At 40.3% G+C, this 25,185-nt stretch overlaps 1 protein-coding gene across 3 annotated transcripts; it reads left to right on the top strand.

Annotated features, from left to right (window-relative positions):
• ST3GAL5 (ST3 beta-galactoside alpha-2,3-sialyltransferase 5) lies at positions 1 to 24,693 on the top strand. 3 transcript variants are annotated; one of them, XM_037387064.1, is made up of 7 exons: positions 1 to 110; positions 11,852 to 11,963; positions 13,695 to 13,803; positions 16,030 to 16,373; positions 17,760 to 17,946; positions 20,574 to 20,732; positions 22,013 to 24,693. In XM_037387064.1, exons 1-7 carry the CDS (start codon positions 74 to 76, stop codon positions 22,274 to 22,276), a joined length of 1,212 nt encoding a protein of 403 aa, XP_037242961.1. In that variant the 5' UTR covers positions 1 to 73; the 3' UTR covers positions 22,277 to 24,693. The 3 variants fall into 3 exon arrangements, with proteins under 3 accessions (XP_037242961.1, XP_037242948.1, XP_037242972.1); XM_037387051.1 differs by having other exon boundaries at positions 13,695 to 13,809; XM_037387075.1 differs by having other exon boundaries at positions 3 to 110; positions 11,852 to 11,973; positions 13,695 to 13,809.
• Positions 24,694 to 25,185: the final 492 nt, after the last annotated feature.

Raw genomic sequence — 25,185 nt, 5'->3', positions numbered from 1 at the left:
TCCCTCCCTCCCTCCGCCGGCTCTCAGCGGGGCCGTTACCTGCGGCGGGGCCGCACCGCCCGCCCCCGCCCCGATGCGGAGGCGAGGCGCTCGGACCGAGCCCGGCGCAGGTAGGGGATGGCGGCGGACACCCTCTGTCCGCGGGTGTGAGGTGCCGCTGTGGGGTAATTTGGAGGGGGGGCGGGAAGGGTGGCTTATTCCGCGAGGGTGGGGGGGGAGGCAGGCCGGTGCGGCGGCGCGGGGCCTGCGGGTGCGGGGAGCCGGGGTGCTGAGGGGGCTTTGTCCTCAGAAGCGCCCCGGGAGGCCTCTGTCACTGCTGGAAAGGGTCCGAGGTGCGTCTGAGGCGTGAAGGCACCAACGTTTGGGGGTGTTATTTGAGGGGGGTGATGGGTCCCGGGGATATTTCAAGCCATATGGGGCCGCTGCTCCCTCCCCGGGCCGGGGGGGCCTGGAGGCCTCCGGGATCAGCCGGGCCAGGCCGCCGTGTCCGTCCACCCCTCTGCCATGTGGGGCAGAGGTGGTCAGGATGTGCCCCAGTAAGGGCCTGTGCTTCGAGAGCTCTGAGGGCGATGAGTTGGTGGCTGTGAGTTCCTGAGCAGATGGGGTGATGGAAGTCAGGTCTGCCTCGGGCCCCTTCTGGGAGGGAGAGTAGTGTATCTGGGGCTGCCTTCAGTTGTTCTTCTAAAATAGAGTCTATAGGTTTCTGCTTCTCTGCAGGTTGCAGTAGCCTTTTGGTGGGAGATTTTGTCTTTACCTGCTTGGGAGCCATGTGAATGCAAAACAGAAATGAGTTCTGCCATTGCTGCCAAAGCCTTTTTATTTTCTTCAGCAGTACTTGGGGTGAGGGGGAGAAAGCAGTTTTTTGTGCTGAGCTGTTACGGTGTGTCCCATCATCCCGTCCCTCCCCCCCATCGCAGTAGATAAGAGCAAAATAAAAGGCTGGTAGAGGAGACATGCTTATTTTGCAGTTCTCTTTAGTTACGGAAACGAATAGGAAATGTTCATAAAATTACTGGAGCTAAATGGCTTTCCTGTGGTAAATGGCTAATTTTTTTTCTCATTCTGAGAAGAAAGGTAAATAAAGATGTGTATTTCTTTTCTAAAGAAAGCTTATTGAGAGAAATGCTCTTTGTGTTTTTAAAGTGGATACATATTTTTAAATGCAGCTTACAATGGGACTGTACAGATGCTGTTTAGAAGTGGTGTGCAGTTTTCCTGCGTAATTCCTGTGTAATTCCATCTGCTTCACTGCAGCAAGGTTACTGTCTTCCTTCTAGATCCTGCAGCAGGAAACCTTGAGCTGTCTCCCAAGCCCTCTGCTAGCCAGATAAGAGGCAGCAAACGCAGGGAACTTCACTGAAAGGTCAAAATGCAGCTGGAGGGTTAGTGTGCGCAAGCACTTTGGGTGTGTTGGCCGCTTCCTTGGGTTTGATGAGAAATGGGCTCCTTCTCCTTCCGGTTTCCTGGAACTTCTTGGGATTTAGCATCCTCCTTTCTGCAGTTTGATTAAATTGGTCAGATGACTGACAGGCGGTTAGGGACAGGATGTAGGAAGAGAAAGTGCAGTATCAGAAACTTTCTTTTACTGAGGAAATTGGCAAAAAATATTTAATTTTGTTTGTTGTACGTATGCCAGTTTAGGTGATGGACGCAGAATGTGCCAGGATTGCCGCAGAGCTGCAGCATTTGGAGGGCAGATTATTTTGTTTAGATAAGACAGCCTGGAAAACTTAAGTAGCTAAATTAGTGAACAAGACCCAGCCAATGCTTCACACTTGTCATGGAGTAATTTTCAAATTACAAGTGAGTCAATGAAATGTGCTCAAACACAACAGATTAAAGCATCTGCAGGCTTATCCAACACTTCAGAACTGTGTGATGCTAATTTGGACATAGGACTTTTGGATCATGGGGAAGTCTCCCTTGTTGCAAGCAACTCTCTCTCATAAGGTCATTCATAAATTAAGGGCTTTCTTAAAACTTGTGTAGGCTGTTGTTTTCCATTACTCCTATGGCAAGGCTATTCCTTTCCTGCTCAGGAATCTTATGCTCGTAGTTCATGTTTATTTATAATCACTTTCTTGTGTACTAACATTGTCCCTTTTGAATTGTTTGTTTTTGGCTTTTGTGTTTACGTGTTTGGTGTGTCCAAGGACAAACTGAACCTGTTTTGTGAAGCTTGACAAACCAAGCTCTCTGTTCTCCTTGGGAGCAGCTCTTCCTTCACTCCTCCATCTCACCAACGTGCTCTTCAATCCTTTAGGTCTTGAAATCTTGAATTCAGATGTTAAACATTAAAATTGGTTCCAGCAATGTTCTTTGCTATATTGTAATTTCTTTTTCAGCCTTTCCTTCATGGAAGGCTTTTGGCATCTCCTCCTTTGCTTCTGTAGGCTCAAGTGTGATTTTAATCATGATCTCTTGGAGTGTTAGATGATATTGTGGTAAAAATGCTGCTGTACTATTAACATTGTTCAATAATTACCAGTTGTTCGATGCTATTCTGCTGCATAATTCAGATGTAATATGAAACATCTTGGCTGTGTAAGTCTGCTGGCACATTTCCTTAGCCCAGTAAAGATTAATGCTATGCCCTGTCTTTTCCGACCATTTCTTTTAGGGAAGATGTATTCCTCAATCTTCCCATATATGGGGAAAGACGTGAGTTGTTCCCACTTCCTTGCAGGGGCAGAGAAATATCTTCCACTTGTGCCGGATGAACTTGCCTGGCAGGTGGTGGGTGAAGTGCGGATACACTGTGCTCTCTTCCTCCCCTCCTGGCTGGCTTGGGTCTTTGTCAAAGTACTTCCCCAGGTACAGGGTCTGTGGGTCTAGGGGGAAGGAGGATGTGCTATGGAAAGGAGCGGAGCATAGGGGAGGTTTCCAAGTAGCAGCTGCCTGCTGCTGTGCAGCGGTTTGTGGATGTGAAATCAAGAGGGTGATCTCTGAACAGAATTCTTTGCCTATAAAGTTATTTTAGCAGGCACTATTAATATCCAAAAAAGCTTCCTGTGAATGCTGCTGAAAAGAAGTGATGGTGTTGTACTCTGAGTGTCTGTAATTAAGCTGATAATTGGACTGGATTTGAGCTGGAACCAATTTTTCTGTGTTCAATCTAGATGACCCAAAATTAAGAGCAAGTTGTAGCCTAGCTGTAGGTATCCTTCCTAAAGGAAAAGACTGGGCAAATAGGCACAATAATGTAAGTTTATTAATGGTTTTATGAGTTGGTGGTTGATATTGCAAAGAGGATGTGGGAATAAGCCATTACACAATTAGAAGAAAACACAAGTAGGGCATCATAAGGCAAGGAGAGAAAAATGGTAATGCTTCTAAAAGATACTATTGCTTTTTGCTGGTATTTGTGGCTCCAGGCAGAAAAATTGTCACCTATGATCCTGTTGGTGCCTTTGAGAATGTCTGTCAACTGGTCTGAAATTTTAATTTACTCCTTGTTTCACTTTTTGCCAATTGTGTCCATGTTTATAAGATGCAATATTATATTCACATTTTCTGAGGAGACAGATCTTAACCAAGTGAATTGCAGATTGTGCAGATGACATTGGTTTTCACTTTTTATTGTCTGATTAAAAAGCTTTAACAGTCAAAAAGTTCATTTTGTAAGATGCATTATGCACTAATGTAATCAATGTCCTGTTGTAGGTGCTTATAACTGTATTATAGGCTAAACTTTGTTCTGCCATCAAGGCTGTATTCCTTCTATTGACTTTATTACATTAACCAAAACAATGGACTCTACTGTTTATCAGGACAAACATGTCTGTCAAATGCTTTTTTCATTCAATAGTAATAGGTGCTAAGCAGATAATATCCAAAGAAAATGTATCAAATATCTACATATGTTGAAGTACCAACTTTACTGTGGGGTTTATGTAGTTGCAGCCAAAGAAATAATTGACAGAAGCCTCCAGTTTGTAACTTTAGTCCCAGTTTTTTGTCTGGCAAGAAGCTGTCAGTCCCTAACCTGCAACAGCTCCTTGGCTGCTGTCTCTTTATGTTTTGTGACTGTTTCTGCTAGGAATGGGTAGAATGGTGATCAGAGGATTATTTGAAGATAAATATCCAACAGTTAATACGTTGCTACAGCTTATAACTCAAGAGTCTGTCATGCCCCAGTGTGTCCCTATGAAGTCAGCCTCAGATCTTTAGTGGCTCTGGAAGTTTTCCTCGTCCTTGTTGGTTTTGAGGGATTTCTGTCATGTACCATTAAAGAAGAGTCTTAAAGAAGGTATTTCAGTGTTCATTGTATTATAGAAAGAGATTTCCCAATCAGAAACTGTTCCTTTGGGATACCTTGTCTGTTCCTTTTCTTTCTACACTTTTTCCTGAGTATTTTGTCACTATGAGCAAATGGGTTCATTCCAGTAAAATGCTTTTTACTGTTCTTGTACAGGTTTTAAATCCAATTTCAATATCTGGGCAGGTTTTCCATTAGCTTTCTAGGTCTGTTAAACCTGTGTTTAAAATTTGGCTTAAAAATTTGGAGTTGCTTCTGCAGAAGTCATTGAAAGTGAGGCGGTCTTTCACTCTGCAGCTTCTGGAGTGCCTCTTGCTAAAGGATGTTTGTATGTTGTTCCAGGTCGATTGGGTTTTTTTAATAACAAATTCTTTAATTCGTGAAACAATATGCTTCAAAATTGTTTTGGTATTTAAGAAATACTGTGTGTTTTGGATGGTTAAAAATAACTCTATTGCATTTGTAAAATAGCAGTTTGACTGCACAACACTTGCAACTGCAGAGTCATCTGTGTATGAGTTGCACAATTAACTGTTCTTAGTTTCTGGGTTTTTATTCTTTGTATTATAATTTTTTCTCCCTGATTATTATTGGGATGCTGCTTGATCCACTGTTGGTTTAAAAAATTTGTTAACCATTATATTTTTTAAATGGACAGAGGTTATTTGCAGAATTTATTTCATTATGGTTTATTGTTTCCACTGAAGAGATGATGAAACTTGAAAGCATAGGAAGGAGGTGTGAAGGTATCGTGGGTTGATCAGGAGACGTGGGAGGGAGAGTCACAGATGAGGGACACCCCTGGGGACTTGTGGGCCACCTGTGCCAGAACAAGTATGATGGTAAGAAGCACAGAGGAGCTGCAGGCAGAAGCCATTATACACATGACCCCAAGCTCCTGCGCTGCCTGTTGCCCCCCCAAAGGAGTTGGGGCGGGCTCTGTGTAACCTGAGGCAAAAATAAGGGAAAGAGAGACAGGGAGGTGAGGAAGAGAATTGTTTGGCTTAAGTTTAGCCTTAAGGCTAAAGGAAGGAAAGGCGTTTTACTCATGTTTACTTTTTCTGAATATTAGAATTGGTGATTAGAAGTTCTGTTAATTGGAAATAAATTATATTACTTCAAAATTTCCTGAATAGAGACTGTTTTGCCCATTAAAGAGAGGTGGACAGGTTTTGAAGATGTGGGAGGGAACTGGGAGAGTTTTATTCCAATTTCTAAATGATTTTTTAAATTACTTTCTTAACAAAAGATCAGAAAAAGTTAAATTTTTCATATTGTTAGGTTTCTTCATCTGAGAGACTCTGCTTAACAGATGACTCAAGTATTTTTTACATCTACTTAAAAAAAAAAGCACAAAACCTACCACCTACTTAACGATTCTTTTATTTTTTTTTTACGTCAGCCCTTACATTTAATCTCTGTGGGTTTCAGTACTGGAGAAGCAAACAAAATTAATTACAACTACATTTTACCAGACTTTTTCATATTGTTACATAATTTAATAACATTTTATTCAAATATTGTACCAGTTTTGAAAGCTTTAATGAAAATTAGTATCTCATCTATTTGGTCCATAATGAGGATAAAGATGTGTAATCCTTTCATGGGCACAACTCTTGCAAGTAAACACAGACATTAGTGTTGTAGTTGTCACAATTTTTGTCATCTGTTTTCCCCAAATGTGTCCCAGGAAACAGTCTGTAAGTGGTTTAAGTTTTCTTAAATAGTCTCTTCTAACTTCTTGCGTAAAGGTTTGCAGTATGTCTGTGGGTTTCTGTTGTTGTTTCAAAAAGCCTCAGAACAGGAAGTTAATGCAGAATTAATTGCTGATAACGTGCACAGCATCTCAGTAAAGAGTGTCTTGCTCAAGCTTATTCCATGTGAAAACGCCTTTTCTGCCTTTTAACTTTGCCTTTCTTTGTTGGAACATAAATGTTGCTCAAAACCAACTAGTTTTCATTTTGTCACTGTTTTTGGAGTAACATGCATATCTGATTTAGAGAACGGAGCATGAAAAGAGCAGGTGCTTTTGCATTAGTTTTACCTTCTGTTTCACTGCCTGCTTGAACCCAATTGTTCTTGATTAATAATTCCTTTATACAGGTGTGACTTTCAGGTTTTAGTTGCTGCTGGCTTTACATTGCAAGCTTCTTGACCTTGTTATGTGAACTTCGAAGGCTGCATTGTACAGCAAGAGCTTGAGATGGACTATCTTGCAGATGATGACTCAAAAAGCTGGCTGTTTCTACTACTGATGGTACTGTGAGAGGGAAAGTTAACTTGTATTTTCAACTTCTAGGAGCTTCAGCAGGACAAAAGATGCCTCGTCCTGCTGGGCTTCAAGCAGTGGTTTGCCCAGGGTAGCTTCCCCACTGGCTCAGTAAGAGCAAGTGGCAAATAACAGCCCATATGCAGGTACTTGTGTAGATCTGGGAGATAAGCTTCTGCTTGCAGAGTTACTGACTGACAGTAACTATCCATGCTGGTGCTTCCTCTGTGGTTCTGGTTCCTGCCTGCATAGACAGTTACTTTGGAATAGTACCTGCCCACATAAAATGCTGAGCTCAGCCGTGGAGGCTGTTAACTGGACCCTCCGTGTATGGGGAGATGGGGACGTGCTTGAATTGGTAGGGCCAAGGAGGAAAGTAGAAACATCCCCTGCACGGGGATACGGTTCTGGAGGCTTAATGAGGGGATTGTGAGGAGCATAGGTATAATGCCTCATTTTGCACTTGTAGGTAGGCTGGGGTGGTCCTGTCCCCATGCCTGGTAACACTGCTGGCACTCAAACAATGGGTGCTGAGAGGCTTTGTCTTTGGGTAAATCCAGGTGCCGTACATGACCAAATGCAATTTTTCAGGGTGTGGCAGTGGTGGTGTACAACTTGACACATGCTGCTTTTTAGCTTTTAGCATTGTCATATAAAAAGACATTCTGAAGACTTTAATTAATTGCTTTGGAAATATTCCAAGTGTGGAAATTTTGTCTACTTAAGAATAACAATGTGACAGAAGTAAATTATGGTGAAAAGAACACCACCACAAAAAGCTTTGGAGTGTGTTCCTACTGGTAGACATTTTAGCTTTTGCAGCAGCTTTACACAGATCACTTAAATTCAGTAGATGAAAAGCAAATTTAAGTCCCTTGAGTCCTCACTAATTGCACCACAATGAGTAGCTATGGAAATGTCAATGCAAAATGTGATTGTAGTACAGTGTTACTGCTGAGACATCTTTTGTGCGCAAATTGAGACGTTTGCATTTACGGGTCCCAAAACAACTATAGCACTGCCCTTTCTGAAAGGGTCTAGTGGTGTTTGGCAGTGGTGTTTTTATGCAAACGACAAAATCTGGATGCTATAGGCACAGCTTGTCTTTGGTGCTTGGTTTCTTAACTGCGGTGGTTCTCTGTGTAGATTCATGGGTTTGGGGTTTTTTTCTTTTTGAAGCTCAGAAAGACTGTGCGAAAGGTGTGCTCTCAGGTGCTTGTTACTGCTGACCTTGCTCTTTTGAGCATTCTTACACCATTCCAGCCAGTGGGAGGTGCTTATTGACTTAGATAAGAGTGCAGGATCAAACCCTGAGTAATTATAAAAAAATGCTGTGCTGGACAGATATATTTTTGACTTGGTATAGCTATCTATCTATCTGCCTTTATCAAAGAAGGAATCATCTGAAGTAAACAGAACTGACAGAAGTCAACCTGGAGTAAACTGTTGCAAATGAAATGAAAACCAACGTTATTTCAGTTATATAAACAAATTAAACAAAACAACTGAGCGTGCTAAGTACTGAGAACTGGACTTGGAAAGGATGTGCTGAACTGATTAATTAAATTTGCTCTGTTTTCTTGTACCCCTTTGCACATCCAGGAGGGGTGAAGGAACTGTTTAGGGATGACCATAATTTATTTTTTAGAGGCAGGGAAGGCTTTCTTATAGCATTTGTTTATTGCAGTCTTGTATTCCTCATTAATCCCCTTCTGTCTTCATCACTTTCCACCTCCTCAGTTCCTTCTCCATCTTTCAGATCTTTTGCAGCCATCCCTTTTCTTTGTTTTGAAAGGTTTAATAAAAAGTGCATCTTGTGAGATGTCTTCGTACAATTCTCACCCTTGGAAATGATTAAAAGTGTGCTGTTTGCAGAGCACTCTTCAACAGTTTATACAGCAGAGGAGGTTGACTGTGGTGTTTTGTGCTGCAGGATGATTCCAGGAGTATGTTAGTGCCATTAAGCAATAAAAAGTTTTATATACATTGAGCAGTCTTTCACAAGCAAGTTTTTCTGTCACATTGCAACAGAACCTGGGTCCTAGAATAGGAAAGACTAATTTGCGAAGAAATAAAAACCTTCTTTGAACAAGGCAAAAGCTGTGACCTTACCCTTGTAATTCAAGCTGTAAAACTTTATGGATTTGATTAAAACTGCTGGAAAATATGTGCTTAATCTGGAGTGTGTTCTCTTGTGCTACCAGTACCGTGGCCAGACCTCACTATGTCATTCGGTATGTTGTTGCAATGATTTCTTGGTAGCAGGATCCTCTGATATCTAGTGTGACAGATTCTTCTGTGCAGAATCTGTTCTGATCTAGGTTCCTGTAGACTGTGATCAAGTTACCTCTTTATGTTGTTTACCCAAGAGAGGATTATTACCTGCACTGTTCTCTAGTGAAAATGGCTGAAGCTTGTTTCCTGCTTTTTATTCAGTGTTTTTCTTTTTTTAAAAAGAAAAGTTCAATTTGTATTTCTCCCCAGCTCTGTATGCAGAAATCTGTGGAACTGACAGATGTAATTATTTTTGTTGTACATTGTATCGTAGGCATATGCAGCATTTGGCAATCACATCCATTCAGTAAGCCATCCATGTCAGCGAGTGATCCCCTTCACTTTTGCCAAACAGTACTGGGTGCCCCTTGTTTGTGCTGGTCTGAGCCAGTCCCCCCTGAGGTGATCTGGCTGTGTGTGCTCTCTCTAGTAGGTGGAGCAATCCAGGAGCTTCCCCATGGTCTGCAGGCCTTGTTTGGCTCTCCTCTGGAGCTCTGCAGTCTCCTCTAATCTGTGCTTACTTTGTGTGCTACCTGTGACTGTGTAGGCAGGCTCAGTGAACTGGGGCTGCTCCCTGTGCGTGCTGGCAACATGATCTCTCTGAATACGTGTAGTCTCCAAGATGTGTGGGTATGAAGGTACTAGGTCCCAGGTAATGATGAGGGTGCTTAGTTGTCTTGTTTGTGTAGTGTGGCAGGAACGGTGCGTATCATACGTGGAATGAGGTGATTGTGCAGTTTCTGCTTGATTGGCACTGGACATCTCAAGGTAGAGCAGCTCACCTTGGTGATCCATAACTGACAGTACAGTATGGTCCTTGTAACAAATTTTGCTGATGCGTACTAGACCTTTACCCAATGTGGACTTGATTTGCTGCAAATCTTAACTGAAAGCAAAATGAACTTGTAATGCTGATTAGTGGGGTGTCAACACCCAGTTCTGGTCCTCAGTGCTGTTTTTATTCAGCAGCGTAGATCCAGCCAGTAAAGACCAGGTGTTGCGCTGAGAATATGATGAGCTTGTAAGACTTGATAGGTTCCCTGTGGGCTGCTCTCTTGTGTCCTGACAGGTTGTGTGGGAGTCAGGAGCTGGATTTGATTTCCAGCTTAACTGCTAGCATTCTGGGGGACCTTGGGGTGTCACTTGGGTTTCAGATTACCCTGTTCTGAGACAAGTGTAGTGGTAGTGACCTCAGTTTGAACAGTGCTTTCAGATCTGCTAAAAGGTGGTGTTTAAGGTATTGCTGCTTTGTGACAAAGACCTACAAGTGGGTGTGACAGCTCAGAGAGTTTGTGCAATTAATAAATACAGCTAGGTGGGTAATTTGAGGATCTTAGTAGTATCATAATAACCAAGTTAGCCATGTTTGAGGTAAGTGGTGAAGTTTTCTGCTGACAAAAAACATTTGGCTTTTTTTTATTTTTTTTCCTTGCTCTGTTCTGTGGGTTTTGATCACTTGCAGGTGACTCTAGAAAGCATCCCTTAACTGTTACCTGCTCTTCACAGGGCTTGAAATGTTGGTGTTGATCTTTATCTGTCCTTGTCCCGGGCTTGTGGGTTTATACCATGTATGTCAAATGTGTTACTGAGGAATGATGTGTGACTCTGCAGAGACTGACTGTGAGTCATCTTCTGAATTAAATATCCCTGAAATTTCAGTGGGCTGGATTTGAGATCCGGAGGGGATGCTTCTGTCTTGTCAGCTCCTTCATCCTGGTGTTCAAGAGTATCAGCTGTTTGTTGGAACAGTTTTGAAATAGCAATACAGACTAGTTCAAATGGGTCATATTGCCATATAAAATCAAGGGGGGTGGAGCAGAAAAGAGAATGTGGAAGATCATTCCTAGATAAAAGCCTTCCCTTAGCCCTGCTTTTTTAAAAGTACTTGTGATGGAGCTTTTGGCAAGAGAACAGAAGAGTGTGAACATCTTTGCAGTGGAGAGCAGTGAGGGTTAAGCGCTGAGATCAAAGGGTTCGAGTAGGGCTGAAATCCTCCACTGTGGAGAATCTGGCTGCACCCTTCCATGGTTGGCTGATCAAAGGGAGTGCTGCTTTGGGAGGTCAGTAAGGCAGGAAAAACCCTGGCCTGGATCTCTTCTCCTTCCAGAGCAAAACCAGCAGGCTTGGATTTGCATGGCGTTTCCTTGTTTGCTCACATCTTTTGGTTAATGGCAGCAGCCTGTGAGAAGCTGATGTGCCAGACTGGATTTTTTTCTTCCCAAAATCAGAATTGAAGCATGCAGGTAGAAACTCATGGGAGCTCAGAAATAGTAAGCAGCAAGATTGCTTCTTGTTAGCTGATGATCTGTGAGGGAGTACTGTGCACTCCCGCTGGGTTCACAGTGTTTGTTGGAGGGAAGGTGCTGCTATGCACAGAAACTGCCCTTGTGCTGGCAGCCTCCTAGCCCTGCTGTGTGCCAGGGAAAAATTCACCTCTTTGGTGCTTGCTGTTGAAGTTGCTTAACCACCTTGTTGGGGTTTCTGAAGGGGTCAGCAGTAGATTCAGACCGATGATGAGACAGTTTTGTTTGACTTCAGAGAAATCAGGGAGCTGATTTGAAATATGGGCTCCTGTTATGAGGATGAGAATGGGGATGGTTTGTACAGGTTCTGCGTGCTGGGAGCATGCTTGAAGCCCGCAGGGTAGCGTAGTGCTTGGGTATTTTGATTCAGGGATCCTAAATACTCTAGGCATACTGTGTAGGGTTTTTTTTTCTTGTCTGGAGTCTAATAATTGTTCAAACAAAATGGTATTTGACCAAGATCAAACGATAAGAGTATGTAATTGCAATTATTAGACTTCAGACTTACGAAGAATGCAAAGACCTATACCTGACAACCTGCAGATATTTTTAGAATCATGTCCTGGCAGTGCATCTGAAATGTTGTTCTTGATCACAAGGAGGTCAGGAGCAGTTCAGTATTCCTGACACGATAACTAAGAATTACAAGTCTTCTCTGGGAAACAGAGTAAGTTAACAGTCATTGGATGTCCTATCTTTTCTTCAGTTCAGCAGAAGTTAACATAATTTTTTTTTTTTTTTTTACAGCAATGCTGAGTGACAGTAACCTTGTGAAACTGAAAAGTGATTTTTCGCCTCCTGTGCAATGGTATAAGGTGGCTGCCTGTGAAGATGAGAAGACCAAGCTGGTTTTTAAAAGGTACTCGCAAGTAAGTGTCATTGTCACTGCAACTGTCATTGTCACTCTAGCCTGGGCAGTTACAAAAAGAATGCAAAAATCAAAGGATGAGATCACCACAGGAACTGAATGGAGGGTTAGGCACACAGCTTTCCTTGGACATATAAAACACTTCGAGGAACCTAGGCACTCTCATAATAGTATCTGTTTTCCCAAGCTAATGTTAGATCCCAGAACTTTGCTCACAAGTATTTCCAATCTTTTTTTGTATCCAGTTAAGTAAAAACGTTGAGGCTTTTGTACAGTCTGGCAACTGAAGAAATTGAAATGCAGTGGGTGTTTAGTGGATATTTTGGGGAGGTGTCCCCTCATAGTTAGTTTGTTTATGAAAACTTCTGGAATACTACATCACAAAATCTTACTCCATTTTTAATAGTTTAACGTCATAGTAAGCGTATGCTAGTGTACATCAAGAATCTTATTTTAAACCAAAAAAGTTCACTACTGTGGTGCCTCTCTGCCTCATGAATTTTCAGGTCTTAAAAAATGCAAAGCAAAACTGTTATACCCACTGGTGTTTTGACCACTTGAATGGCGTAGTCCCAGCTGAATCTAGAGATACGTGATAAACCCCTGTGGAGGAAAACCAGCCTCATTCATTTGCTGTGATTCCCGTTTTCTGACAGTCAGCTGATTGCCAGGGCTTGCAGCCTAACATGCTAATGAGGGTTTTAGACCCTTATCAGTGCAAAATTTAATTTGGTTAAATCAAATGCTAGAACAGTGCTGCTTTTCGAGTGGTTACCTTGTTTGCAGCATATACTGCAAATTCAGTGCCAGGATTGGGTCTACTAGTCCAACAGACAAAAAAACCCCTATCTTGGAAACCTGTGTTAACTTCGTTAGAAAGGATTCAAGAAGTGCTAAACTTTTGGTAGGTTGAGTATTTTTTTTAAAGACATTTAAAGAAATGTCCAGTCTCTAGGAAACCATAGGAAATGAAAGTCAATAATAAAGCTCAAACTACATACTTGAGCAACAACCAAAACTCTAACCAAATAACGATGCAATTTTTGCAGATCGGTTTAGACATGAGCCAAGTGAATATCTGGAGATCAACAGTGAGATTCCTTAGGAATGAAAAATGAATAGATCAAAAATATGGATAGTCTGTATTACTCACTTTTAGTGTTGGGGGTGTGTGTGTGTTTCTGTATGTTTTGGGGATGTAAATAAATTAAGCTTCTCAATATAAACCTGAGCATTAAATTCTGCATTGTGGTCTGCCACAGAGTTGGAAGTTTTGTTTGTGAGTGGTGGCCATTGGCCCGAAATCTTGCAATTTGAAATCCCATCTGCTTTTTGACTTGCATGAAAATACATGTTTCAAAATAGTTGCCCTTTAAAGTAGGAAAACAGAAGACACTTTTGGTTTCTTCATGTGAAGAGAGCCGTTCACCCATCAGAGATGTGTTTAGAGTATATGATGCAGGCACAGAACTGCAATGTTTTCCTTATCAAAGCATCTATTTATGTTTGTACTTTCCTGCTGATAGCTCTGAAGAGTTGTGAAAGACTTGCAGTGAACAAAGCAATAATTTTTCTTGGTTTGAATCAAGTACAAGTATTGACCTGAAGTTCTTCAGTTGTCTTAAATTTGTTTTAAAATACTCATTTAGCAGTTCACGGATTGCTGGAAAATGTTATCTTTTTTCCTGTCTCCTACTCTTACACCTTCCTGTTTGTTTCTAGACTTCTTGCACTGTTTGTGGTTGGAGGCTGCTTTCTTTATATCCTCAAATTACATTTTGGCCCTGAAGAATGTGACAGAACAAAAATGCCGTATGTGGACCTCGATCGTGTAAGGGTTGGTATTTTTTGGCTTTTTTTTTTAACTTGGCCGGAAAAAAAGTTTTTGATTGACAGTATAAGAGTCAATAAGTATCTGCAACAGAACTAGAACGCTGAAATTATCTGTGAGGGAAAATATATTTTGTTTCATTTCATGCCATAGAACTTCTGGGGTTTGTCCTTGTTAAGTGGCAACAGAAGTGCATAGAGAAACTGGAATTTTAGAGATAAAATGAGATAAATTGTGACTGTTAAAAGTAACATAACATTTGAAATACACATGGCATCCTACTGTTGTGTCGGTGCAGGTAACACTGGTGATCAGAAAATTGATGCAAATGAATAGTAACATATAGAAAAAAAAAAAAAGCCCCAAACCCAACACACAAACCAAAGGTTTATTTTTACCTATGCAAGTTCCCCAGTCTCCTTTGCCTTTAGTTGCTCAGATGTTTTCAGAATCACAGGGCAAACCTGCAGGAGGGTGCATCTCTTCGTTCATTTCTTTCTTTACTGTACCAGCTATTTCAACTAGTTTTGCGTGTTTGAAGCTTTTAAGCTGGTGTACCAGGTTTCACTTAACTCTTGATGACAGTTCTCTGCTACTTAACCTGATTTCTCTTTATAACAGTGCTTATTTTCATTTAGATTGTTACTTTTCTTTCTTTGAATGTTTCAACAGTACCACACACCTTATAGCAGGAGCCCTGATTTAAGACAGCTTCATCTTAGCATCACTGCATGTGCATCCTCCCCAACCCCCCACCTTCTTCAGTGCATGCTTTTCCCCTTCTGAGCCTCTGCCTCCCCGTTTTTCTAATTTGACTTGCTACTTTTCTCAATAACGTATTCTTGCTTCAAAGCAACAAATACCTTAAGCTAAGCAAACCTAGACTGCATGGACGGTGTTTATTGCAGTCTCATGATCCATTTTCTGTTAGCTGCAGGATGAGGGAATAGCATTGTTTTTTATCTAGTTAGGTAATAGCTGATTACAAACTGTTTGGGGCAGTTGTCAAGTGGTAGGCATTCATTTTTGCTAGTAGGATACACAACTGTCAGGCTCTTCCAAATATGCACTTACTCTTGTCTGGCAAAGTACAGCATGAAGTTGCTCAGTAATGCTTTGTGCAGGGAGAGGTGTGGTGTTTATGCCCAAATTTACAGAGACCTTTGTAAGGGTGGCAGAGGCAGTTCTGTAGAACAATCTTGTTTAAAAACATCCAAAAAAAAGCATAACTTCCTTCCTTGTGTGGACAGATACACACTTCCCTTAACGCTACAGAAGGAGAACTGAGTTAGCACTAGTTTTGAATCTTGACTGTCTGACCCCTGTGTTTGCTTATGTGTTTTTTTTTTTTAATGACAGGGGAGGAGACATCAGCAGAGTTGTATTGTGGAAAAGAATATGCAAAAAGATTTTAACTGATAAAAATAATGCCTTTGCTATTTCTCCTCTTTACATCACATACTGGCATGCCACTACAGATTTCTAAAAAATGTGCATGAATAGTTTTGGGTTTTTTAAATGAGATGGCTCAATGTATACTTTTATCAGACAGCTTAATCTTTTTATGCAATATGGATCTTTTTATTTTTTTATTTTAGCCTTTTATTTTAGTGACTAGTCTTTGAAAGAAGACCTGAAACACCCACACCTTGCATTCCTTTCAAAGTTGTGTTTTAGTCATTGGCAATACCATTTTAGCAATAATTATGGAAGAATTGTTGCTTCATTTTGATTAGTAAGCAAATCTAACCTGCCATTTCACAGAACTTTTACCCAGTGGATGTGTCCCTGGTAAAAACCTACCACAGGCAGAACTGAGGTCACACAGTTGAGCAGCAGAGTAGAATTCTGCTGGCTGCTGAATTAGGTGGGTAGAGGTACATCTACATTTTTTTATCTGTTTTTTAAAATAATACAGATGTTCTCAGATGGCTCATTTTCACTTATGACTTTCACTAGCCTAACTTATTCTTCAGAAAACCTCCTGTCCGGATTTAAGTGATTGGGTGGAGAGGCATTCCTTTGCAGGTTTTTACCCTGCACTATTTAGTACCTGCTTTTGGAGTGAATGCTTTAAAATGTCGTGTATTTCCATGTTTAAGCTTTCTTTATAAACCCCCGTGTGTGTTAAATCTGCTGGTGGCCAGCTGGTAGCTTGCATTAAGAGGTCTTTGTATGTTCCTGAAACTGGGTTTCCTGATAGAAAGCATGTATGTTTTGTTTTAGAGAGCACAACAGTATGCCAGTGCTGCATTGCAGGAACAGTGCCGACCTTCTTACGTGAAGAAAGAAATGGGGAAGTTATTTGCAGAGAAATATAGCATGGACATATCTCCCTTTGTAAGAAAAAATATAAATGAAGATGAAGCTTTATTTAAATATGAACCTCCTTTTGGATTTCACAAGTTCTTTGATAAGCTTAAAAATCTCCTTGAACTTTTACCTGAGCATGATTTACCAGAAGATCTGAAGTCAAAACACTGTAAGCGTTGTGTTGTTGTTGGCAGTGGTGGAATTCTTCATGGATCAGAGCTGGGTCACTTACTGAATCAGTTTGATATTGTTATAAGGTATGTATTCTCCATTTAAAGATTCCAACTACTTCAGTTTTATGAGGCAACTTTGTTTTTTAAGGGGAAAGTATCTCCAACATTTATGCAACTTATAAGGCTATGTCTGAAAGTGCTTTTGAGAAATTTACTTATGACTTGATGGAATTTGAAGTCTTGTGAAAATGACAATTTATTTTGCTCCTAAGACAGGTATTCAGTGTAATCTGTGAACTTCAGATACAAAAAAACATGGGCAGAAATGAGATAGAAACCAGTGATATCACAGACAAGTAAACAATGCTGGTTTTATCCATTCATATTTTTAAGCTTTCAGAGGTAGGCTTTAGGACTTACCACTGCCTTTTTCCCCTTGGCTAGTTGGGATGCTTATTTGAAGGATTTTTTTTTTTATAGCTGCTATTTCAAACACAACAAAATTTAATTGGTGTTTCAGTATACAGTTTGCTTACACACTGTATAGCATGCTTATCTTTCCTTATCTTTGCAAGATCAGTGCATGATTACCCATGTTTTCTAATGCCCGAATTAAACGAATACATGCTCTGTATTCATGCTTTCTGAACATCAGTTTGAATGCTCCTTCTGTGTATTTTGAATAGTGTCAAGTTACAAATTTAATTCAAAGCAACTTGGGGAAAATATAAACTAAGACTTGCTCCTCTTAAAAAGGGAAGTCGATACAGTGGGTCGATAGTGCTTATACAAAGGTAAACAAACCTGTTAGCACGTGGAGTGGCAGAGAACTTGCATTAACTGGTTCTCTGAAATCAGGGCTGGCAGTGTGCAGGTGACTGTTCTGTTGATAAAACGTTTCTGGGACCTGAGCTGCTCTGCAGAACTGATGGAGTTGGATGATGCTGTTCTTGTCAGCAGTGTGCTAACATCTGAAATTTTCGGTGAGCTGGAATGGTGTAAACTCACAGGACTTCTTACATTGCATTGAAGGGATAATTTGGATGCCTTTCAGTGTGCAGCACTTGCGTGTGTGTATATATATAAAAATAATGCAGGCAACTTCCTGTGTGGTTTCTTTCCCTTCCTCTTTTAAGCCTTCTGAGTTAGCACAAGACAATGAATATGAAATTCTGCAGTACTGTTTTAAGTTACTTTTCTATTCAAGCTTTTCTTTTTGAAGTTTTGCACTTGTGCCAGTTAATCTAGAAATAGAATTGGCTTCCTCTCAAAGATAAGGGATAGATGAACATGTGAGGTAAGGAACAGGGAGAAACTGAGAAAATGCTGTACTCGGCTCTGTTAAAAGTTTGTGCACTAAATACAAGTTCTGTTTAGTGTCTGATGTTTTAATGAGATTGTAACCTATGCTTATTAAATGCAGTTTCTCTCCATTGTGGTTTGGTTTTGTTTCTTTTTTGGGTTTTTTAGGTTAAATGATGCACCAGTTCAAGGATACACAGATCACGTTGGTAACAAAACGACTATACGGATGACTTACCCAGAAGGAGCCCCCCTTTCAGAACATGAGTATCCTCCTGCTAGCTTGTTCGTGGCTGTTTTGTTTAAAAGTGTTGATTTCAATTGGCTTCAAGCAATGCTAAAAAATGAAACCTTGGTATGTATATGGCAGTGTTATGTACCTGTGATTTTTGGTTTTTCTTTTCTAATGCTTAAGAAACTGACTGAGCTGTTAGTTCTTGTTTAATTATACTGAGGATCTTTTATGTAACTTTGTGGGGTTTTTAACTGTAACTGTCTCCTAGTTACAGTTGGCACCAACATGCATGTTGAAGCCCCATGCTGACAGTAATGCATTCCTTTTTTCTACAGATATTGATGGTTTGCACCAGGCTACATGACATACCGAGTGTTTACTAAAGTGGAATTAATTTCATGTTATGTTTAAGTGACTTGTTCAAGTCTGCAGAGCCTGAAATAGAAATGAGATTTCTGGATGCCAGGCCATTTTTTTTTAACAGCTGAAGTCCATACTGCTACAATAGGCATACATGCAGTTAATGTGTAATTGAAGCGTCGCAGTTGTTAGTTCGTATTTGCCTGTGGTTCCAAAATTAAGAGGTTGTTTATTTCTCACTGAATATTTTAAAAAGTGCAGAGATTCCTAAGGAGCCTGATAGAAGGATTCCATGTTTCCAAACTCTCTTTAAATTGGTGGTTTTCACCTCTTTCAATTTGCAGGCAGATAACTTCTGCAAGTTGAAAATCAGTAGCTAGGTTTCTCTGACCACAGATTGAAAAAAAAGTACTCTAAATTATTGAGAGAGATTTAGAAGAAAGACTGTCAAGTTTTTTAAGAGTTTGATACTTACTAGTTTAGGCACTCCCAAGTTCCCTTCCAAATTCTGTGATTTTTACAAGGTGAAAGCATATGGAAGGTGTGTTTTATATTGTGACTGGCTACTACTACTTTAGTTCAGAGAATGCGTACAAGAATATTGCCTTGTTTTGAATAATTTGAGTGTGTTTTATAGAGAGGAGATTGAATGCATGAATTTGAGCAAATTTTAGAACTTCTGCTCCCTGATTATTTTTTTTTTTAACCAGGGATGAAACACTGTTGGTCTATGACCTTCCCTGCAGCAGTGTGGTAATTTTGATGACCAGCAGCTTTCTAACTTGAGTTGAATCCCTAATTTGTAAAACAACTTTCTGGCTATTTTATGTTTTAAAGTTTGGTTTTGAAGAATGGGTAGTACAAGGATTGCTTTCTGTATTAAAATCTGTTGCGGGGGAGGATTGTAAGTGATTGCTTTTGGGCATATGCAGCGTCCTCTGTTAGTGAATTACAAGACTGAAGTATGTGCTTTATGAAAATAGTACCTTTTCTTGTTTTGCATGGCTTAAGAGCTGTTCTGCTCATTCCCACCTTTCTTCCTCATTCTGGTGTTTTTGCTGGTGTAGAGAGCCTGTTTTGGGAACTGATTTGGGAATGGGCATACTGGAGGGTGTCCACTGAGGGGCCATGGAGATGCTGGAGGGGCTGGAGCATCTCTCTTGTGAGGAAAGGCCAAGAGAGAAGAGAAGGCTTGGGGGAATCTTACTAATGAATACCTGAGGGGAGGGTCCAAAGAGGGTGGAGCAAGGCTCTTTTCATTGGCACCCAGTGATGGGACCAGAGGCAATGGGCACAAACCAAAACACAGCAGGGTTCTTCTGCACATCAGGAAGCACTTGGTTTTTTACTGTGACGTGACTGAGCACTGACACAGGTTGCCCCAGGGAGGTTGTGGAGTCTCCATCCTTGGAGCTACTCAAAAGCCATCTGGACATGGATCTGTCCAACCAGCTGTAGGTGACCCTGCTTAGGCAGGGTTGTTGGACCAGTGGACCTCCGGAGGTCCTTTCCATCCTCAACTGCTCTGTGATTCTGTGAACTGAAAACATACTTCTCCTTTCAAATACTAAGCTTTCGGTTGGATCACCTCTCTATGCAGGCATTAGTACTTCAGTAAACTGATTCAGAGCACAAGCAGGAAGATGGGACCATACCAACCTATATTTGATCAGTTTAAGCTGCTGTAGAGTTGTAACTTAAAGCCTGTTTAAAAAATACCGGTCTGTCGCAGCTGTGTCAGTTTTATCATTTCCTTAGTGTTACCCATTATACGGAAGGGCTTGTAAAATGAGCCTGATGTAGTATTGGTTTTCCCATTAGCATGCATCTAATTGACTGCAAGCAGCATGTGATCAGAATCTAGCCTTCTGAGTCTTATGTCAAGTCCTCTTCTGAATTGCTACATTTGTCACTAGGTGGATGCTGTCAAACAGCAGCGGCTCACTTCAAAGCCTGAGCACAATTGGTTTAAATCCAGTGCTTGCTTCAGAATGCCTGGTTAATGTTCATGAAAAGCTGTGGTTCCCTTTCCCATTTCTTTATATACTGCTGCCTGCTCAGTTGTGCTGGGGAAGGGCCAAAGAACCTGGAGGTGCTGATGGATACGGTGACTGATTAAACACAAAGTGCAGTCAAATATTCAGAATAAGCAACTTTTCCCTCCCCTGTCCTCTCTGCAATTCTGAATACTTTGAAGGTTTTTCTTCTTTTGGTCAGTCACTTGAGCTGTACACTGGTATTCCTGAACCACCTTAGCTATAAACTGTTTCCTGAATTTCTCAGAATCAGTAACTTGTGTAATCTGTAACTTGTGTAGTGTGTCTGCCGTGCACTTTGCAGCCTCAGAGTCTCCCTTTGCTGAACTGTTTGTTTTTTCTTTCTCTTAGCCCCTGTGGGTGCGACTCTTCTTTTGGAAGGAGGTTGCTGAGAAAATTCCTTTTACATCAAAGCAGTTTCGGATTCTGAATCCAGTCATCATCAAAGAGACAGCTTTGGACATTTTACAGTTCCCTGAACCTCGGTCAAAATTCTGGGGTTGGGATAAGGTAAGAGATACCTTTTAGGAGAAGGAGACTCTAAATACAAAGTAAAAAAAAAAAAAATTGAAAAAAATTTCGGGTTCTTCTTTCAATATAGTTTCTCTGTGCAGTTTCAAGCTGGTCTCAAGTAATAGGGAAATTAATGTGCTTCCAAAAGCCTCTTGTATTTTGTTGTGTAAAATCAAATTAGGATTTCAGCTCACCTTTTTAGATGAGGTATTATGCCTGTGCATGCTGACCTGAAATGGCTTGTTTTACAAAGCATTCTGATGCAGTGAGACATAAATTTATTGCAGTGCAGTGTGTTAACTCACAACATCAGTGTGACTGGTGCTAAGTATTCAGAACACGCATTTGATGTATGTTAAATGTGTTAAGAGCAGCCTCGTTAAGTCAAACCAGCAATCAGCTATAGACAGATGTGTCTCCAGCTGCAGAGAAGGCAGAGAAAGTATGGAAACCAGGCCAGTGTAAAGCAACCTTCCAACTGTTGGAATTGCTATGTATACCACTGTGCTCCATAGCAACTGATGGGTGTATCCTCCCTCTGTGACCTTCTCTTCAGCAGTAGTATGGAGTGATGAATTGCCCAGTTTAATTATGTACTGCGTTTTGTTACTTGTTTGAGCCATGGGGTATCACTAGTTCTCTTGAACTATAAAAAATACTGAGTGATCATTGTCTTTTCACTTTTTGTATGAAAGCATTTAATGGTAGCGTTATTGCACAGGTGTTTGAAGGATCTTCTCACATTTATTTGTCAAAAAAATATAACGTACCAAGCTGCGTATCTTTTAGTTGTATAGTAGTATACTTGCCTTCTTCACAGGTGGTTCAGTGAAAAGTCATGTTCTGGAGACTACTGTTAGAGAGCCTGTTGCTCAAGACTGAAGTAAGCCTGCATCAAGAAATGTCAAGCATTAACTGCATGTCAGGCGTTGTTTGAGTGTTTGGAGCAAGGGCTCACTTGTAGTTTAACTACACAGTAATAGGGCGTGATGCCTTCACAGAAAAAAAACCTTCATGTTGACAGCCAAAAGTCTTGTTGAGGACAAATACTCAAGTTGTATTAGTATTTGGCCCTGAAGTTTTTCATTTTACTTGATCATTTACTTGATTTTTAGTTTTAGTTGTTATTGATTTTTGTTTTAATTAATGGTTTAATTTATTTCAGCTTTAAATGAGGAGAGGGAATAGACAAAGACATTAAATTTTGTAAAGCGTTCATAAAAACTGACAAAGGAGAATGTTTGAATTCAGCAGGCTTCGTTTTCCCCCCTTTTTAGAATGTACCTACAATTGGGGTCACAGCAGTTGTTCTGGCCACGCATTTATGTGATGAAGTGAGCTTAGCAGGATTTGGATATGACCTTGATCAGCCCAGCACACCTTTGCACTATTACAACAACCTCTGCATGGCTGCCATGAATGGACAAACTATGCACAATGTGACAAGTGAAACAAAATTCCTGCACAAACTGATCAAAGAAAAAGTTGTCAAAGACCTCACTGGTGGGATACATTGTGAATTCTGCAACAAAGACAGCTAGTGATTGAAGTGCTGCATGGTTTGGATTTGTTGTATTTCCAGAGGTTCAGCTGGAACAACCTTTTCACTGTCTCAAAGTAATTCTTTAACATGTATATAAAATGGACATTGAGTATCTGCTGCCTTTTTATAATGTCAAGTTCAGTTTGTTGGACTTTTAAATTTATTTTGATGTTAGATTTTACTTTGCACATCTTTGTGAATAACTATGTGAATATAACTTGGAGTTGAAATATATCCATTTAAAATATTTAATGTTTTAAGTTGTCTGAAGAAAAGCAGAGTTTTTGTTTTCAGATGTCTATGGTATGCACAATGCTAGCCTGAGTTGTCTAACAGCATACAAGATTTTTTTTCCACTGAACTGCTGTCTTTGATCGAGTTCTTGGTGTATGACTCCTTTTCATGCATGCCATGAAAAGAAAGGCGTATGCTTCTCAAGTCTTTAATTTCTTGCAACTCGAGTGTTGTGTTTCCCTCAGATATTTATATTTTGGTTTTGTGCTGATACTGTTTTTTTGAGGGGTGGAGGAGGAATGTGGGAGTGGAGCTGAGGGAAAAGAAACTGTTGTGGCAACAACTGAGTAGTAAGTACTTTGGTGTTCATGATTGGTACTAAAATCATTGATGCATTAATGTATTGGGTTAGAATCCTGCTTTATCATGAGGCATATTTGGGCCCAGGGTACATTACAAGAGGATTTAGCCAGTAGGAGGCTTTCACCTGGATCATATAGTATGTCGTTTCCTTAAGACCCAGATAAGTGTTTCTAACAAGTTGATTTGCAGCAGAGTTCAGCTACCCCAATTAAAGAAGTGTCATTAATACAATATCTGCCCCCACCACTTTTTTTTTTTTGAGTGACTTGAAAATTGCTGGTTCTATAAAATGGTGGTTTGTATGAATCTTCTGTTTAGCAAGAGTAGAATCTATGACTGGGTGAAAATTTCTGTTGGTTTACTTTATGATCCTTAAGTGACTAATTACAGATATCGTAACTGTAATAGTTTACAATGATGATAACCTTTATGAACTCTAGTGTTGACTATTTAATTGCAGGGAGAGGTAGAGATGTTAATTTTCCTGAATCAGCTTTGAAGTCAGAAGTTGGGTTAGTGTGTGTAAGTTCAGAAGAAAATCACTTTGAGAAAGCAGTAGGATACTAGTAGCCAGCTAGATAACTGCTGAAAATGGCATACTTTTTTTAAAAAAGCTATGTGTATATGTTCTTGTGACTGGAAATCAGTGCATTGGAAAGAAACTGGACTGTGCAGATCTGTAAGCAGGTTTTTGTGCTCATTTTCTTACTAGCAGAGGAGTAGGTATGACTATGTGCACTGTGTTGTGTTGTTACTTAATGTACAGTATGTAAAAAAACCAAAGTGCTTTCTTTGGGATTGAAAGCTTTTTAGCAAATTGATGGAAGTTGGTGTAGAAACATTGTTCATAGTCAGGGACTCTCCACATGGCAAACATTCCCGCTTATTTTTGTTATGGGTGAGGACATGAATGTAGTTGTAGTTTTGAATATTCAAAATACTCATGTGGGAAAGGAAGATTAGGGCTGTTGGGTTTTGATTTTGTGGTTGGTTTTTCTTTTTTTCCCCATGGAAAGCAGATCTAATGAATGATGATGTTAGAATGCAGGAGCAGCAGACTGATCTTGGCCTTTAATAGTAAAAGGCAATAAAATGACATCAGATCATAAAGCATAACTCTGAAGAAAGTTGTGGACCTCATCTTTCCTAAATCCCACGTACCTACGTGTCCTGGAAAGCCAGTTGTGGATGACAGGCAAATTTGAAAATCGGATTCTTGTCTCTGGCACTCTTCATAGCAATAATACTAATCTAGCTTCTCCTCTGTGAAACACAAGATTTTTTTGTACTAGCAATAAATTTGTGGTCTACGTTTTTTCTTGTAAGTATAATAATTATATTGTTTAATTTAAAAACACCTGAAGAGTTTTGTACAGATAGTCTTTTAGTTAATATATTAAAATGTGCTAATTATTTTCTCCTGGTATTTAAACTGGAAGCAAAGAACCTTAATTTCATTCGGTATGAGTGAAATTCTCTAAGATTTGAGAACGTGTGCACTGAATACACTGACAATATGTGTTTCGGAGTACTCGGTCCCTGACCAGTTTGCTTTATTCAGTAACATAAAAACAATCAGTTGATTAATGTAAATGCCAATAGCTTTTTGGATATGCTCTATTTACTGTCAAGTTCTCAAATTATGTTGACGTAGGATTAGATTGTTTTTCCACCAGTTTTATGGCTTGTGATAAAACACTGTTCTCTGTGGTAGTGTATACTGCATTGAATATGCCTGCAAAGACTCGAGCATCCATGAAATGGCAGCAGTATTCATGTTGCAAGAAGCAATAAACTGATGAAACAACTTTCTACTTATGTATTTCTCTGTCTGCAATTTGTTCTGCCTCCTTTATTATGGATTTTACATGTGTTACTGGTCCAATTGAAAGTCTTGATGCAATCCCAGGCACTCCAGAAGAGGGGAGTTAATGGCTGATGATTCTTTCTCCTTTCATTTATGGCCTTTTAATACCCGTCAGTGGAGTTGTATCTCTCTCATGCCTGGAAGGGAGAATCGTCTCAACACAGACTGTATCATAGGCTTCCAGGATTTTGAAGTTAACGCAGATGAGAATATTTCAGACTGGGTTATAGCACTGGCCTTAAACCAAGGGTGTGTCTCCTTCAGTGATGGAGGCATACTGGAGCTTCTGGTCTGTGCTGGTCTCTGTGGTCTTGCTGGAGACAAGATGAGAACAGAAGCTGCGTGTGTCTGTGTTGCTGTGTCCTGGATTTTACGCATTGCAAAGAATCTGCATCATCCCTTGTAGATACACCTTAATGGTGTTTGTTTAAAAAGTTGACAAA

Source organism: Falco rusticolus, chromosome 1, assembly GCF_015220075.1.
Source record: "Falco rusticolus isolate bFalRus1 chromosome 1, bFalRus1.pri, whole genome shotgun sequence".
NCBI lineage: Eukaryota > Metazoa > Chordata > Aves > Falconiformes > Falconidae > Falco > Falco rusticolus.
Note: the sequence above shows the minus strand (reverse complement) of the source record. Positions and strands in the feature narration are given on the sequence as shown.

What these genes read in the sequence shown, in the direction of transcription:
- ST3GAL5 (XM_037387051.1), top strand. Translation starts at nt 74, where the DNA reads ATGCGGAGGCGAGGCGCTCGGACCGAGCCCGGCGCAG. An exon ending in TCGGACCGAGCCCGGCGCAG is followed by an intron (nt 111 to 11,851) that starts GTAGGGGATGGC and finishes TTTTTTTTACAG; the next exon opens with CAATGCTGAGTGACAGTAAC. An exon ending in TGCTAAAAAATGAAACCTTG is followed by an intron (nt 17,947 to 20,573) that starts GTATGTATATGG and finishes TCTTTCTCTTAG; the next exon opens with CCCCTGTGGGTGCGACTCTT.